Genomic DNA, 15,534 nt, shown 5'->3' on the forward strand with positions numbered 1-15,534 from the left:
CTCTACTGCCTCTCCCTTAATCTGCTAGTGGCATCAGTTCCTTGTTTGTTTAAAGATATACTCAATATTTCTGCATATTCCTAGTGTAAGCTATCTGAGAAAGCATTTTAACTTAATGGTACAATCAATTCTTAAAGTATTTCATCTGAGGTAAGTTTTAAATGAATTGGACCTACAGAAGACCAGATATGTGCATTTTTCTAAGTTCATGTCACTTTGAGTGAAAACCAGAAGTGCTGTCCAAAAAAAGCACTCCCTCCCAAAAAATGCCACACTCAGATTTTGGTAGACCTTGGGTATGTTTCTTGGGATACCTTCTTCAATACAAAAAATTATAAATATAAAAACTAAAACATTTTTATTGCAATTAGTTTGACATTTAACTATAAAATGACTGGCCTATATGTTCCTGGGTGAAGTGCAAGGTGCTGGTTATCGCCTAAAAATAAAGTCATAAATAGGTTAGGACTGAGTATGTAAGCAAATCCTGCCTTCTATAGCACCCTCACCATTTACCGAGGTCATCTGTGGAGGTCTGCTGCCTCTGGTTGCCAGCAACCTGGCAGCAGCTTGGGGTAACCATCCCTGGGCTCTAAAATGCACTTCCTCCCAACATGCATAGGATGACCTTGTTGTCAACCTTTTAAAAGATGCATTTTTAACGCTTTCTTAATCATCCATTTGGTCCTCTTATTTAACTGTCTTTGTTCTGTTTTGTGTTAATTGCTGATTTTTAATCTTGTAAACCACCTAGGCATTGTTCATTTGGATGGTGCAGAAATGTAACATTAGTAGCAGTATGTGCAGGAATTCTGTGAACTAGTGTTTAAACACACACTAGGTAGGTGTGTGTCTGTGTGTGTTTAAATTACAGGCAAACCTTTCAATATTTTTTCAAAATAGACCTGCTGTAGCAATAGAAAGAGAGGTGTATACTTGGAGACAAGAGATCAAACCTGAAGTGCCACTTGTTAGCCAAGGCAATACTTTAATTTCAGCAGTACACTGTGTGCAGAAAATTGCAATGGATAAACAGACTGATGCCACCAATTATTGTTCAAAGATGCTGTGCTCCTCATTCAGTATTTGAAGAGCCATTAGAGCTTGTTTGGCTACATTACCATTGATGTGGCCACAGAGTTTCTCCAGGGTTTCTTTAACCTTGTCCTCTTCAGCTTCTTGTCTCAGGTCACCTAAAAGAGATCAAATATATTTTAATGGGACAGCCAGGCCTGCAACAATAAGGACTCTGAGCTAGTAAGCAATGTGGTCCATCTATTAGGAGAAGACTCACAATAATTATGGGATTTGACTTCCTGCACTACTAGTCTGGGAGCATAGTGTACACAAAGTCTATTTGGTGGCAAAGTTTGCAAGAAATTTATACAGGTGGTTTTGTTTGGTTTGAATCCTCCCTAGATGAAAAACTACCATGGTTTTAATATTGTATAGTTTGATCATGTCACGCTTTCAGCTGGAAATGCTGCCAAAGTGGATTTCCCCTCATAGGGATCAATGGGTCTACTCTGGTTAAGATTAAGCCAGGATCCTGGCCAATTAGTTCAAAATCCATGTTAAAAATAACTCTCTCTTGTTTTTGGTATGTAAAAAAATGTATGTTAAAAAAGAGAGGGGAGAGATCACCAGGAATCATATGTCATGTTTTGTAGCTTCTCTGGAGCTAGTGCAGTCCAAATTCCTAAGAGTAGTATTTCCCGCTTTGTCTTTTAACACCAGTCTGCAATTGGAGGCAGGCCTGTTGAAAGTGGAGTCTGGAGACTGGATGTCCATACTTAACTACTGGCTAAGACTATCCTTCCCAATGTGACTAGTCCCCTTAATGCTGGAGGATGGACATCAATCCACATGGAAGCAAACCCTGCTGGTGAAAATATCATCACTCGGGCTCTCCCCGGGTCATGAATAGGGCAGAACACTCCTTAAACAGTGCATTATGGATACTGAGTGCCAAACTGATTTAGGCAGGGCTCCAAACTTCCCCATCGCTGAAAATCTGTATATAGTAACACCAGCTGCATACAGTATCTTACATGGCTAGAGGTCCCTAACTACTGTAGGACTTTCACCTTGGCCCGCTACAACACACTCCCTTCGGGGGCTTTAGACAGAAAATATAGGCGGATCTCCTTGCCAGAACACCTGTGCTCCTATGAGGCTGGGCAAGTTGAAACCATCACACACATCCTCCTACGCTGCTTATTTTACAGAGACATCCACAACACCCTTATCCTCCCACCACTCACTAGGTGGCCAGGCCGTACAGGCCAATTCTATGTCTCTCTACTACTCTCTGACTGCAACATCCACATAACATACAATGTTGCCAAGTTCTGCATGGCAGCGTGTAATATTCATTGGGATCTGATCGCCAGCAAAAGTTAACCAGGCCTGACAAGACATAGCTCATACTTGTTATCCAGTTACTCAGTCCTACTGATTTTACTGCCACAGCTTCTTAGATAGCACAGAGTATATCCTATTACTTTTATTATAGTTTATAGTCATCGTTCAGTCTTATAGCTTTTGCAAGGTTTTATGGATTTTGTAGCTTTTTATACATAGAGACTTATATTTAAGTTTTACAGCTTTTATTAGGGATGTGCACAGAACTGGTTCGGAGGCTCTTTATGGGCCTCCGGGTCAGTTCGAACAGTGGGCGGTTCCACTGGTTCAAATGCGGGGGGGGGGAGTTCTGCTTTAAGGGTGGGGGAGAGTGCACTTACCCTTCCCTCTCCTTTTTACCTGCCGGCAGTCCGTGTTTCGAAAGGCCACCAGGACAGCAGCGTACCTCCCTGCTGCCCTGTTGCCGCCTTTACCGGAAAAAGGCAGACGTATCTAACATGCCTGTGTATCTAACATGCCTGCGTGTGCCGGATGCATGCAGTTCGCATCCAAGTTCGGCTCACAGTTTCTAGGCATAGATTCTATTACTTTTTATGTTAATAGTTGCTAATTTCACAGCTTGTATTTCTTCTTTTACCTTATGCTGGTCAAAGACTGGAATAAAGATATGGTATTATACTGTATTGTAGCTTGTGAAAATCCCTTTCCAATGACACCTTACATAACAAAATGGGCCAAATAATTACTGAGATAATGAGGTTTAAGATGTGTGTGATGGCGGCCATCTTGATGTCATCATAGCCAAGCGTCACACATGCAAGAGTGACACCATGGTAATTCTTCATCTAGGGAGGAGTTCAAACCAAACAAAACCACCCATCTAAATTTCTCGCAAACTTTGCCATGAAACTACATATGCTCCTAGACTATATGAAGGAAGCTGGGCTCTGATACAGTATAATCTAGATAGTCACATGGTTAGACGTATATGAGCAGGGGAACTTCTGTCCACGTCCTTCCCCAATTTCAGGTGTGGGTTCAGAAATGATACTAGGCACAATGCAGGAAGCAGCTTTTTGTGGGGTGTTTATATCATGTGTAAGGATTGTGCCCTAAATGGCCCAATTGCACCCTTGTAACAGAAGAGATAGGTTTGTGAGCACTGCAGACTTTAAAACGTGAGCCATTGGCTTAACTTGAGAGTGAAAGACTAGTCCATGCCATCTGCCTGCCTCAAAGGGAGTGGTGAGACATCAAGGCCTTGGCTGAGACCAACTGCCAGTTGGCTCCTCTCTCCCTAGAATGATTTCCTGCAACAGCCATTCTGCCTACTCATTATGTAATCATTATGCAAAAGCTGATACCTGAATTTGGTTGTTTATCCTCTTCCCTCTCCTTCCCATTTGCATTGTCTTTATTAGATTCTAAGCCGTTATTTTACATTGTAAACTGCTTTGGAAAATGGTATCTTTTCAGCTTTGGCAGAAAGACAACATATAATTGGAAGTAAAATTGCACATTGGCCAAATGCAAAGTACCCCACCAGAAGAGCCAATCAGCTTGTGGGGAATCCAGCTGCTGACTCCCCTCTGAGAGATCGGCTATTGCGAAGAGCTTATCTGCTTTCATGCCATACTTTAATCTCCTCTACCTCCTAGCATTTTGTTTGACTTCTAGGCAGTGTCTCATCTTGATCTATTAAGAAAAACAAACACCTGTGGAGCAGTCTGAACCTTATAAACACCCTCCTGGAAGCCAGTGCAAAAAACAGCTCATCATTTGGATACCTGCCTCCAGCTGTATGGAGTCTTTACCCTAGTACCATATACTATAAGTGTGTGTTGGCACGGGGGCGGGAGGGACTCACTCTGTGTGATCTGGGCTATTCATCCTTTATTCAGCACAAACTCTCATAGTCTTGACATTTAAAACTCCCCAAGGTCGCCCCTTTTCTGCTTAAACTCCCAAAGTCCTCCCAGGAGCCCCTGCCTGTAACCCTTGTTCCTTCCAATCTGCCCTGAATTGCTTCAAGTCCTGCTCTCTTAAAAACAATTCTACCACTTAAAAATAGTTGCATGGACCTCCCCGCTAGAATACCTTACATGTTGCTATCATTGCTTTCTCTCTTCTCCCTGCCCTGTGCCAGCTCTTACCTGTCTCCTGTGTGAAGCCTTTGACTAGACCTCTTAGTCTTCATCCCAGAGCAGAAGGGAATTGTATTTGCATGTATTTATCCCTTGCTACACTTGCTACTTCCTTTCCTCCCTCTGTTCTCTACTGCCTAATTGTAGACTAAACTCTTTAGGGCAGGAACCTGTTGGTTTTTGCTTGTATCACTCTGTAAAGTGACATGGGTCAGGGCAGATTATAGTATGTGGATACAAGGAGGTATTTCACACTAGGGATATGCATGGAACCAGTGATGCTGGGTTCGGTAGTGGGGTGTTTATCTTCAGGAGCAGGGAGGGTGCTTTTATCCCCCACCGGCGCTGTGATTAAAAATGGTCCCATGGGGCAGCAGCATACCTCCTTGCTGCCCTGGTGCACGCCACACTGAAAGTGCCCAGTGTACACGCATGTGTGTGACATGCCCACTTCCGGCCCAATGCGCACCGGGGTGGCAAGGAGGTACGCTGCTCCCCCATGCAACCATTTTTAATCACAACGTTGGTGGGAGAAATGTGTGTGTGGGGGTAAGAGCATTATCCCTGCTGAACTGGCTGAACAGCTGGACCTTCAAATCAGTTCAGAGGTCTGTAGAAAGGCCTCTGAACAGATTCGTGCACATCCCTAATTCACACAATCAAAAGCTGTGTTCTGCCTGGGTTTGGGAGCTTTGTGTGCTCCCAATTTTCCGTTGTGTGGAAGCAAGGTAAGAGGAAAACCTGGGTAGCTTTTCTTCCTACCAAAACCACACAACCAAAAATTGAAAGCACATGTAGCTCCTAAACCTAGGTAGAACACAGTTTTTGGTTTTGTGAATGAGCTCAAGGTGTTCTTAAGCATCACGACTCCTATCTGAAGCACTGCCGTGCAAAATAATGTCTTACCATACTATTTGAGTTAGAGAGGCATGCTGCTAGTGGGATCACAAGAAATCCATTTTAAGATATAGTAATGCCAGATCATTACTTGCTTAAGGTGGCAAAAAGTTTCTGGAACAATTGTTTAACACTGTTGTAAGTGAAATAGTTGCACATTCTATGATCTTAATTCACTTCTTTTTGGTGGGTGAATACTGAAACATACTTGAGAGAAGATCCCTGCTACCTCACACGGTCATTTCTACAGATTCTCGACTGCAAACTTAGTAACATAACATGCTTTCACATTTTGTAATGACACAATTCAAGACAGATTGAGATTTACCTGAATTAAAGAGGCTGCACAACAGACCTATTGAATTATATTTCACCTCTGGACCTGTGCTTTCATCCTGGAGAAGTTTATGTATATTCTGAACAAGCTTGGCCTCTTTAAATGCTGCTTTGATTATTTCTGAAAAGGAAAGGACACATTTAATAGAATAAACTAAACTTGTGTTTCCTTAAAGGCATTTCTGGAGATGCAGATCCTTACTCTCCTATATATTTTATACTTCCAGGAAACCAGACTTGTGTGAAAAGGGTGGAGCATCCCTGGTTAATTAAGATAGTTTGGCCTCTTTGGTAGCTTTCATTTCAAAAAGTGGATAGTGTGACATGTCTTCAAAAGTCTCAGACTGGAGCTCTTCAAGAAGCTGAGCTGGAGCCTTGTTTTCAGGGTGATCACCACTTTCCCCTTGGAACTAAGACTACCTGGGCTCAAGCTAGACCACCTCTTCCAATGTGACATTGCTGCATGCTTGTGCACTCTCTCTCTCTCTCTCTCTCTCTCTCACACACACACACACACACACACACACACACCCCTACCTCCCCCCACTCTGCTGCTCCTGCCAATTCTGTGAAGTAAAGTATCTGTAAATAGCTCAGATACAATACCTCTCCTTTTTTACTACCTCACATTAGGTAGTTAAAACCTACCTTTCTTAGAACTGACCTTGTTTTTTTTTAGCAACGGTTCTTTTATTCATGTGCCTTGATCAGTCTCCCACCCCACACTTTTGGGAAGATACACCCATCCAAAACTGTCTGCCCTAGTGTCCCATTACCAGAGACCCCAGTTCCTGCAGGGAGACACTGGGCCCCAAGACATAAGAAAGCCCATACAGACAAACCTGCTTTATCTGTAAAAGTATTGGTAAATGAATTGGGTCATTTAACCAAACAGGGATAATTGGAATACCCATTTAAGGAAAAACATCTAGAAAGGGTATGAATACCTAAATTGATTGCAGAAGCAATGGCCAAAGCAATCAGAGCTTCATTCTGCATTATGACGTGCTCACTGGTTGCCATAGAGACCAGGTGCTTCACTCCCTGGGCGTCTTGAATGGCTTTGACAACTTCCTGTTTACAAAACAAGAGGGATGGATTAGCTCATTTAAAACATCACAGAAAAATGAGGCTCTTCTGGGTATTAGTGGAATGGTAGCTCCCTCCTGACAGCTCAGAAATGGATGGGAATGTTGCCCCTGAACATGAAAAAGGGTCTGATTCCCTCCTACCCAGATAAATGTCTTCCCAGCTGGAGATGAAAGTTACTTCTGAATGTAGATCTGTTTGCATGGATGTAGATTGATTCACTTTGAATGTCAGGAGAGCTTTTCTCTCAAATGCTTCCCCCTCAAATTTCCAATTCTTGGTCCTGCTTCATTTGCTCTATGTAGCGGATTTAAAGCCTTTGTCTCAGAGCAAGCACATGTGAGGGGGAAAAATGCTGAATCATCTCTGCTTGAGATGCCTGGCTAGGCTTCTCCTAAAACTATACTATATACCTGGTAGGTTTAAATTGCTGCCACCACCACCCCTTGTATTGACATTGCTTGAACCTCCCAGGGCTTGGGGTGGAATCCCAGAGAAAATTCTTTATTTTGCTCTTGGGCAAGTACAAAAATCTTCCATGTGCAACCCTGCATGTGGTGAGAAAACTGATAGCATCTGACCATTTGAGGATGTGATTACACCAGAAAAACCCCTCCTTTGGCACCCCCCCTTGTCCTGAGTTAAAAACCAACTAGGAGAGGCTTATAAAATGAAAAGAACTAAAAAAAAAACACCCCAGTTTTATTCAACTACTAAAGACTGCTTCTATCTGAAGCTTTCTCAGCTTTTATATACAGTTAAAACACGTAATAAGTTACAAAAAGAAGTTGTCTTAACGCACTCTTAAATGTTTATAGAGTCTTTTGCAACACCCTAGGTAGGATGGGTGTAGGCTAGTGTTTCTTATTTTGATTATGTTACAGGTAAACAATAATAGAACACTATCAGGAATATGCAAAAGCATGCACACCAAAGAAATATAAGTTTGTAATGCAAAGTCTGATTAAACAAACTTTCCCCTAAATTAATCTTCCTGAAGCCAAAGATGTGAATTCAAGCTTCCTGTCCTCCTATCTTTCAAGGATATGCAGAGTCATTCTCCTGCAGCCAACTTCCATGGCTGCATGTACTCCTGTGCACCTCCCTCCTAACTTCTTCCTCTAACGAAGACCTCCCTTCTTCCTCTCTAGGTTCCACACACCTGGTGTGCTGACTGGCTGAACCCGGGAGTTCACCAGCCTGTCAGTCAAGACAGGGTTCACTTCCAGTTAACTCTTTAGAGGGAGGGGAGTCTGATCACTAAAGTCTAAAACGTAAACCCAATGAATTACCCAAGAAGACTGAATATGAAAAATAACATTGTAGTACTTATGTTCTTGTAGACAAATTTATGGAGAACAGGCCTATCGATGGCTACTAGTCTGGTGGCTGTGGACTACCTCCAGCCTCAGAGGCAGGATGCCCCTAAATACCAGCTGCAGGGGAGCAACAGCAGGAGAGAGGGCATGCCTTCACCTCTTGCCTGTGGGCTCCCCAGAGGCATCTGGTGGGTCACTGTGTGAAACAGGATGCTGGACTAGATAGGTCTTGGGCCTGATCTAGCAGAACTGTTCTTATTTTCTTATGTTATCTGGGAAGCAGCAGAGTATCTCTTGATTCCTTCCAGTGCATTTCTTCATTGAAGAGGAGAGAGTGCTCCTTTCACCTCAACTGGCATAAAGAAGGATGTATGTTTCAGCTAGAATTACTCCTTTGCCTTTCAAAGGCTGCTTGATCTACAAAAATCAACAAGTGATGCTTTTTACAGCAAGGCATCACCAGTGAATGTCTGCAGATCAAGCTGCCTCTTAAAGGCACAGGAGCAGTGGCTGTGTGTTTAAAGTTGGTAATAATAGCTTTATTCCAATTTTTCTTTGTCCCCACCCCCATGCCAAGAAAATGGGGGGAAGGGACTCTTAAGAACCCATGTGACTTTTTTTCAGAGTCCTTCCCCCTCCCTCACTTTGGAATGTACTCCCTGTTGAAATAACAGCCTCCCCATCTCTGGCATCTTTTTAAAAGGCACTGAAGAATCATTTATTTCACCCAGGCTTTTAATTAGTTTTTAAAATTTAAAAATTTTAATTTAAAATTAATAGTTTTAAAATTTTTAATACTGGGTTTTAAATGTTTTTAATGATTTAAATGATTTTAATTGTTAATTGATTTGATGTTTTAAATGATGTTAATTGTAAACTGCCCAGAGATGCATGTTTTGGGTGGTATAGAAATATTTTAAATAAATAAAAATAAGTTGGGCTTTGAAGGAGCATTATTGCTAGGCAATACAAACTGCTGGTATTCGTTTTGTTATTCTTGGAAGTACTTATTTTTGTTTCCCCTTTTGGGAAGGTTGACTATTACAACATTTAAAACCTCTGCTCCAGAATGTAATATTGAATGAAAAGTATACAGTGTGTGTATATGCCTGATAGTAAAAACTGCCAGATGAAACACCACACAAATGCATCAGTAGGTGCCGTATTACAGAAACACAGATATTGCTAGGTGATGTATTTTTGCTCCAGAAACCTACAGATGATAAACTATATCTCTTCTATAAACACTTCTGCAGCCTAAGGAATGATGGCAACCATTCTGAGGAGAGCACGGGGAAGGCACTGATTTTGCCCTTTCACAAGATGGCCAAGGAAGTACTTGTTTGCTCACATTTGAACCTGAATACCACTGGATACCATGGAGCACATGAATAAAACACAGCTAATGAAAAAGTGAAGTTGTGTCACTTCCTCCTGCCCATTGCACTTAGTTTTCTGTTGGGTAGATACGCAATAAATGCAAGGGTGGCCATTAAGAGGGGAGAGGGGAGTTATGCACTCATTGGTTACCTGTTGGTAATAGGGGTAGAATGTGTGGTTAGTTTTCTAGCATGTGTCTGTGGGGTTTTGGAGGCATCCTTGGCGTAGGGATTGGCGACGGACAGACTCGGATCCAAATCGTGGGGGCTGGAGCCCCTCTCATCCTCTCTTCAAAACTGATGATGTCCATTAAAATTAGTTGCTTATGGGGTGGTGGGTGAGACAAGCTGCTATTTGACTCTAGGGACACAGGGATATTGCCAATAAAGAGAATAAGGTTGTTCACAACATTTTACATGGGGCCAGAGAGGGCTGGGGAGAAGGCAGGATTCTTCCTACCTTCCTGCACATGACTGGTGGAGGAGTGCTGGGACCGGGACCAATCCCAGCAGTTCTCACAACCAGGTTTACCCAAGTAGGGCTGTGCTAGCCTGAGTAGATCTAGACATGTGAACGACAATATTTTGTGAAACAACAGTCTCTGAAATACTCTATGGAAATATTTCATGAAAGAATTCTAAATATGCATCATGATTCTCAAAACCTAATCAAACACAATGCCTTTCATACTTGTGATTGACTGTGACGTAAAAGTGAAGCTAGTAGGCGGTTTGCTTCTCCGCAGACTCCAGCATGGTCTTTCGAATCACACCACTGCACCAGTCTGCTGAGTAGCATGGGATCTTGACCCAGTTCCTGTGCTGCATCAGCTGTAAAAGACAAAAGATTGGAACACTTTTGTGGATGGACTACATTGCAACAGCTATCACCTCCATATTCTACTTTAGTTGATGACTTCAGGTGAAGGTGTGCTTGGGTTTTTCACATTTCAGTTATACATCCATACGGGGTTAAGAAGACCCATTTATTTACAGCCACATGTTTTCCACTTGCTGTCTGCAGTGTCAGGTGATGACTTGCATGAGTGGGTGAGCCATTGCAGATCCATTTCTATCCCATGCCCACCACCCCCATAGAGGCACCACTGATGCCTCTATCCTTTTTTAAAAAAAAATTAAATCTCTTGACCCATCTTCCCTCTCCAACTTCTGCCCAGTTCTTCTACTCTTTGCTTCAAAACTCTTGGAATATACTGCTTGCTCCCAGAGGTGTTCTTACCCCTGGACCTTGGGGCCCTGGTCCAGGGCCTCCAAAGGCCTAAGGGGGGCTCATGCCACCATCCCACCCCACCCCACACCGCCCTGCTGCGGTGCTCTGAAAACCACAGTGCTGAAAACTTCAACAGTTCTAGCTGCCATGAGCACGGCTGGGGTGAGGGGTGTGAGCCGAGCAGGCCTCCCTCACCCCCTGGTGGGGGGGCCAGAGAGGGAGCGGCCACTGGGCCTGACTGTTCTGCCCAGTGGCCCTTGAGAACTGTGAGCTGCTCCAGCGTGCCTGTTCGGTTAAAATAGAGTGTCGCAAGCCCTGACATCATCACTACCACAGGGGTGGGGGAGGCCTGCTCGGCTCCCCCCCCCTCCAGCCGTGCACATGGCAGCTGGAATTATTGAAGTTTTTGGTGCCGCAGTAAAAAACACACCTTAACTTTTTAAAAAACTCGCGGCAGGGGAGTGGGGGGCTCTGAAGCCCTTCAGGTCCAGGCACCAAAATTACCTACGTGCACCCCTGCTTGCTCCTATCTGCCTGGACTTTCTTTTCTGCAACACCACTCTTGACCCCTTCCAATCTGACTTCCACCCATACACTTCAGGAAACTGCCCTCTCAGAAACCACCAGTTACTCCCAGATGGAAGTTCTCTCTTCTGTCCTCATCCTGCTGTTTTAGATACAGCTGATCACTCTCTTTCTTGACACCTTCTGTGCCTTAGGGCTCTCCTCAAATGGTTCTCTCCCTAAGTGTTTAATCATTATTTCAAGATTGTCACAGGGGAAAGTTGATATCTAGATGGTAAGCTCTTTGGGGCAGGGACCCATCTTATTCTTTGTCAAGTGTCAAGAGAGCCAGCGTGGTGTAGCGGTTAGAGTGCTGGACTAGGACCGGGGAGACCCGAGTTCAAATCACCATTCAGCCATGATACTTGCTGGGTGACTCTGGGCCAGCCATTTCTCTCTCAGCCTAACCTACTTCACAAGGTTGTTGTGAGGAGAAACTGAAGTATGTAATACAGAGCTCTGGGCTCCTTGGAGGAAGAGCAGGATATAAAATGTAAATAAGTGTCATGTATATGGATAGCACTGCATAAAAAGATAACTGGAGGGCAGGATATTAAATGCTACACAGTAGATGTTTTTCAGTTGAGGAAATTCACACATTCCACAGAGTTTGGTTTGTAGTCTTATGTCTGACTTCCTGTTCCCATGTGCAAGTGGTCACTCCAATGCTGTGCCTGCAGTCAGCAAGTGCTCATGTGAACTGGCACCTATGGAAAGCTGTACCTGACTGAACGTGGTTTTCACAGGAACATACTTTTCAAAAAGAGTTCATGGCTATATGCACATAGCAGGGAACTCTGTTGCAGATGTATTCAGAACTCCTGTTGGTAAACAACTGTCTTCTTATGCTGGTGCTACTGAAATGTTATCAGTACTAAGGGTTTAGGTTTCTAGAATCTGAAAAAAGAAACCTGCCTTTCTAAATTCTGCAGGCATCAACACACCGTGTGATTGTCACGGTAATGAATTTACACTAGATAATGCAATCGGCTAGTTTAGCAGGAACTTGTTAGTAGACATATGTTCACAGGAGTGTATTGTGCTGTGTTAATTAAGGCCAGTGTTGACTCACAGGTAAATAGAACAGACGGCAATTAAGATGCGAGGCTTCTGAGCTCACTGCCACGGAAGGTTAAATCTTTATAGAAAGTTGGGCTGTTGCATGCTAGGCAGGATGGCTTATGTTGCTTTGATTCCAAAAGTAAAATTTGGTGGGCTAGAATCCAGACCTGGATGTGAAGCATCGGAAACAAATGTTTAGTTAAAGGAAAAGGTAGTTTCTGTTTAGCAAGCGCCTGGATATGGAAAGGAAGTGCCCTTTTTCTTGCCTCAGCTTTCCACCCGTTTCATGTTTTTTCCTCTAACAAACCTTCCAGATGCTCCAAAATTTCACAAATGCAACTAGAAACAATTATTTTGTAACACCCTAATTCTCTGGCCAAGAATTGCTGCCTGCCAGGACTAGAAGCTGCTACGCCTTATAGCAAGGCGCTTAAAGTTACAAAGGACTGGAAGAATTGTATTCTCTTGGGTTCCAGCATAGTTCCACCCACCTAAGCAGTCCATGTGTCCCTCTTGATCTGGCTATAAATATTTATGGGTTAGCCCTGCATCTTTGTCTGACCTTGGCTGTTTGAGGATGGTGTTTCTCAGGCATGTTTCTCTAGCTTTCCTGCATCTCGATGCCTGCCTGCCTCCCTTCCCTAACCTGCCTAGATCTCCTGCAAAATGTACCACAGCATTTCCTTCTGAGCTGCAGTCCAGTTCTGCTGGGATTTCTATCTTCAGCATTCCACATCCCTGGATACTCAAGACCTGGTACTGGTGTTGCTTGAGGGAGTCCCATCATATCCCCCTCACACTGTTGTACATGCTTGCAGGGCTGGCCCTATGGTTTTTGGGGCCCTAGGTGAAGCTTGACTTTGGCACCCCTCCAGCCAAGAAGTGCAGAGCCCTGGCTTATCCTGAGCCATGCAGGCTGCTCATGCATGAGGCCAAATGACCAGCCCACACAGATGGACAGCAAAAGACTAGCCCAAGCTGGTTAGAAGATACAGTGGGAGAGAGTCTCCAGTCTATTGTGGGGGCAAAAAATCTAACACTTCTGAGATGCTAAGATGCTTCTATTCATTTGGAAATCCAGTTTGAGACTCTTTCTTTCTGGAAACTAATGTAATACCGATTTTCAAAAAGGGGCCCAGGGCCGATCTGGGAAATTACAGGCCAGTTAGCCTAACATCCGTTCCAGGCAAATTTATGGAAAGCATCCTCAAGGATAAAATTGTAAAGCACCTAGAAGAACAGGCCCTGCTGGGAGTGAGACAGCATGGCTTCCGCAAAGGTAAATCTTGCCTCACCAACCTTTTGGACTTCTTTGAGGGTGTCAACGAGTGTGTGGATCAAGGTGATCCAGCTGACATGGTATACCTGGACTTTCAAAAAGTTTTTGACAAAGTTCCTCATCAACGACTCCTGAGGAAACTTAGCAGACATGGGATAAGGGGACAGGTACATGTGTGGATTGCTAACTGGTTGAAAGACAGGAAACAGAGGGTAGGTATAAATGGAGGGTTTTCACAATGAAGGGAAGTAAGAAGTGGGGTCCCCCAGGGATCTGTACTGAGACCGGTGCTTTTTAATTAATTCATAAATGATCTAGAAGCAGGAGTAAGCAGCGATGAGGCCAAATTTGCAGATGATACCAAACTCTTCCAGGTAGTGAAATCCAAAACAGATTGTGAGCAGCTCCAAAAGGATCTCTCCAAACTGGGGGAGTGGGTGACAAAATGGCAAATGCAGTTCAATGTTAGCAAGTGTAAAGTGATGCACATTGGGACGAAAAACCCCAACTTCAACTATATGCTGATGGGACTGACCAGGAGAGGGATCTTGGGGTCGTGGTGGACAGCTCGTTGAAAGTGTCGACTCAATGTGTGGCAGCTGTGAAAAGAGCAAATTCCATGCTAGGGATCATTAGAAAGGGGATTGAAAATAAAATGGCTAATATTATAATGCCCTTATACAAAACTATGGTACAACCACACTTGGAGTACTGCACACAATTCTGGTCACCACATCTTAAAAAGGACATTGTTGAACTGGAAAAGGTGCAGAAGAGGGCAACCAAGTTGATCAGGGGCCTAGAGCACTTTTCTTATGAGGCAAGACTACAACACCTGGGGCTTTTTAGCTTAGAAAAAAGACGACTGCGGGGAGACCTGATAGAGGTCTACAAAATCATGCATGGTTTGGAGAATTTGGAGAGAGAGAAATTCTTTTCCCTCTCACATAACACTAGAACCAGGGTTCACTCCATGAAATTGATTGCCAGGAGGTCTAGGACCAACAAATGGAAGTAGTTTTTCACACAATGCATGATCCACTTGTGGAACTCTCTGCCACAGAATGTAGTGACAGCCAACAACCTGGATGGCTTTAAGAGGGGTTTGGATAACTTCATGGAGGAGAGGTCCATCAATGGCTACTAGTCGGAGGGCTGTGGGCCACCTCCAGTCTCAAAAGGCAGGATGGCTCTGAGAACCAGTTGCAGGGGAGAAATGGCAGGAGTGAGGGCACACCCTCAACTCCTGCTTGTGGCTTCCAGCAGCATCTGGTGGGCCACCGTGAGAAACAGGATGCTGGACTAGATGGGCCTTGGGCCTGATCCAGCAGGGCTGTTCTTATGTTCTTATGAATACCAAGGCAGGCAATTCATCTTCACAAGAGGGAGTGCAGCTTCTGGGACTAGCTGTTTATTGGTGGCTGAGGTGCTGTGAGCAAAGAAGACTGTATTTTGGGGTGCAGAATGTGCAGGTCTTCTGGGGGGCAGTATTACATTGGGAACCTAGGAAGCTGCCATATACTAAGTCAGACCATTGGTCCATCTAGCTCATTATTGTCTACTCAGACTGGCAGAGGCTTCTCCAAGGTTGCAGGAAGGAGTCTCTCTCAGCCCTATCTTGGAGATGCCAAGGAGGGAACTTGGAACCTTCTGCATGCAAGCATGCAGGTGCTCTTCCCAGAGCGGCCCCATCCCAAGAGGAATATCTTACAGTGCTCACATGTAGTCTCCCATTCAAATGCAACTAGGGTGGACCCTGCTTAGCAAAGGGGACAATTCATGCTTGCTACCACAAGACCAGCCCTCCTCATTCTTAAACCACTTCAGAGGTGCAGTACAGAGGGAGAGACGGAATAATTGGCAGTGCTAT

General features: G+C 44.0%; 1 protein-coding gene across 16 annotated transcripts in view; it reads right to left on the reverse strand.

The window, feature by feature from the left end:
• Window positions 1–962: 962 nt before the first annotated feature.
• The window catches only part of LOC128350875 (rap1 GTPase-GDP dissociation stimulator 1-like), a 158,275-nt gene continuing 143,703 nt past the window's right edge, over window positions 963–15,534 (reverse strand). For all 16 annotated transcript variants that reach the window (XM_053309716.1, XM_053309705.1, XM_053309700.1 and 13 more), the window contains 4 exons: window positions 10,220–10,359; window positions 6,689–6,815; window positions 5,734–5,862; window positions 963–1,193 (listed from right to left, as the gene is read on the reverse strand). In XM_053309716.1, the coding sequence (XP_053165691.1) occupies window positions 1,051–1,193; window positions 5,734–5,862; window positions 6,689–6,815; window positions 10,220–10,359 (539 nt within the window). In that variant the 3' untranslated portion in view covers window positions 963–1,050. The remainder of the gene's footprint in view (window positions 1,194–5,733; window positions 5,863–6,688; window positions 6,816–10,219; window positions 10,360–15,534) is intronic.

The sequence above is a fragment of the Hemicordylus capensis genome, chromosome 3, assembly GCF_027244095.1.
Source record: "Hemicordylus capensis ecotype Gifberg chromosome 3, rHemCap1.1.pri, whole genome shotgun sequence".
Classification (NCBI taxonomy): Eukaryota; Metazoa; Chordata; class Lepidosauria; order Squamata; family Cordylidae; genus Hemicordylus; species Hemicordylus capensis.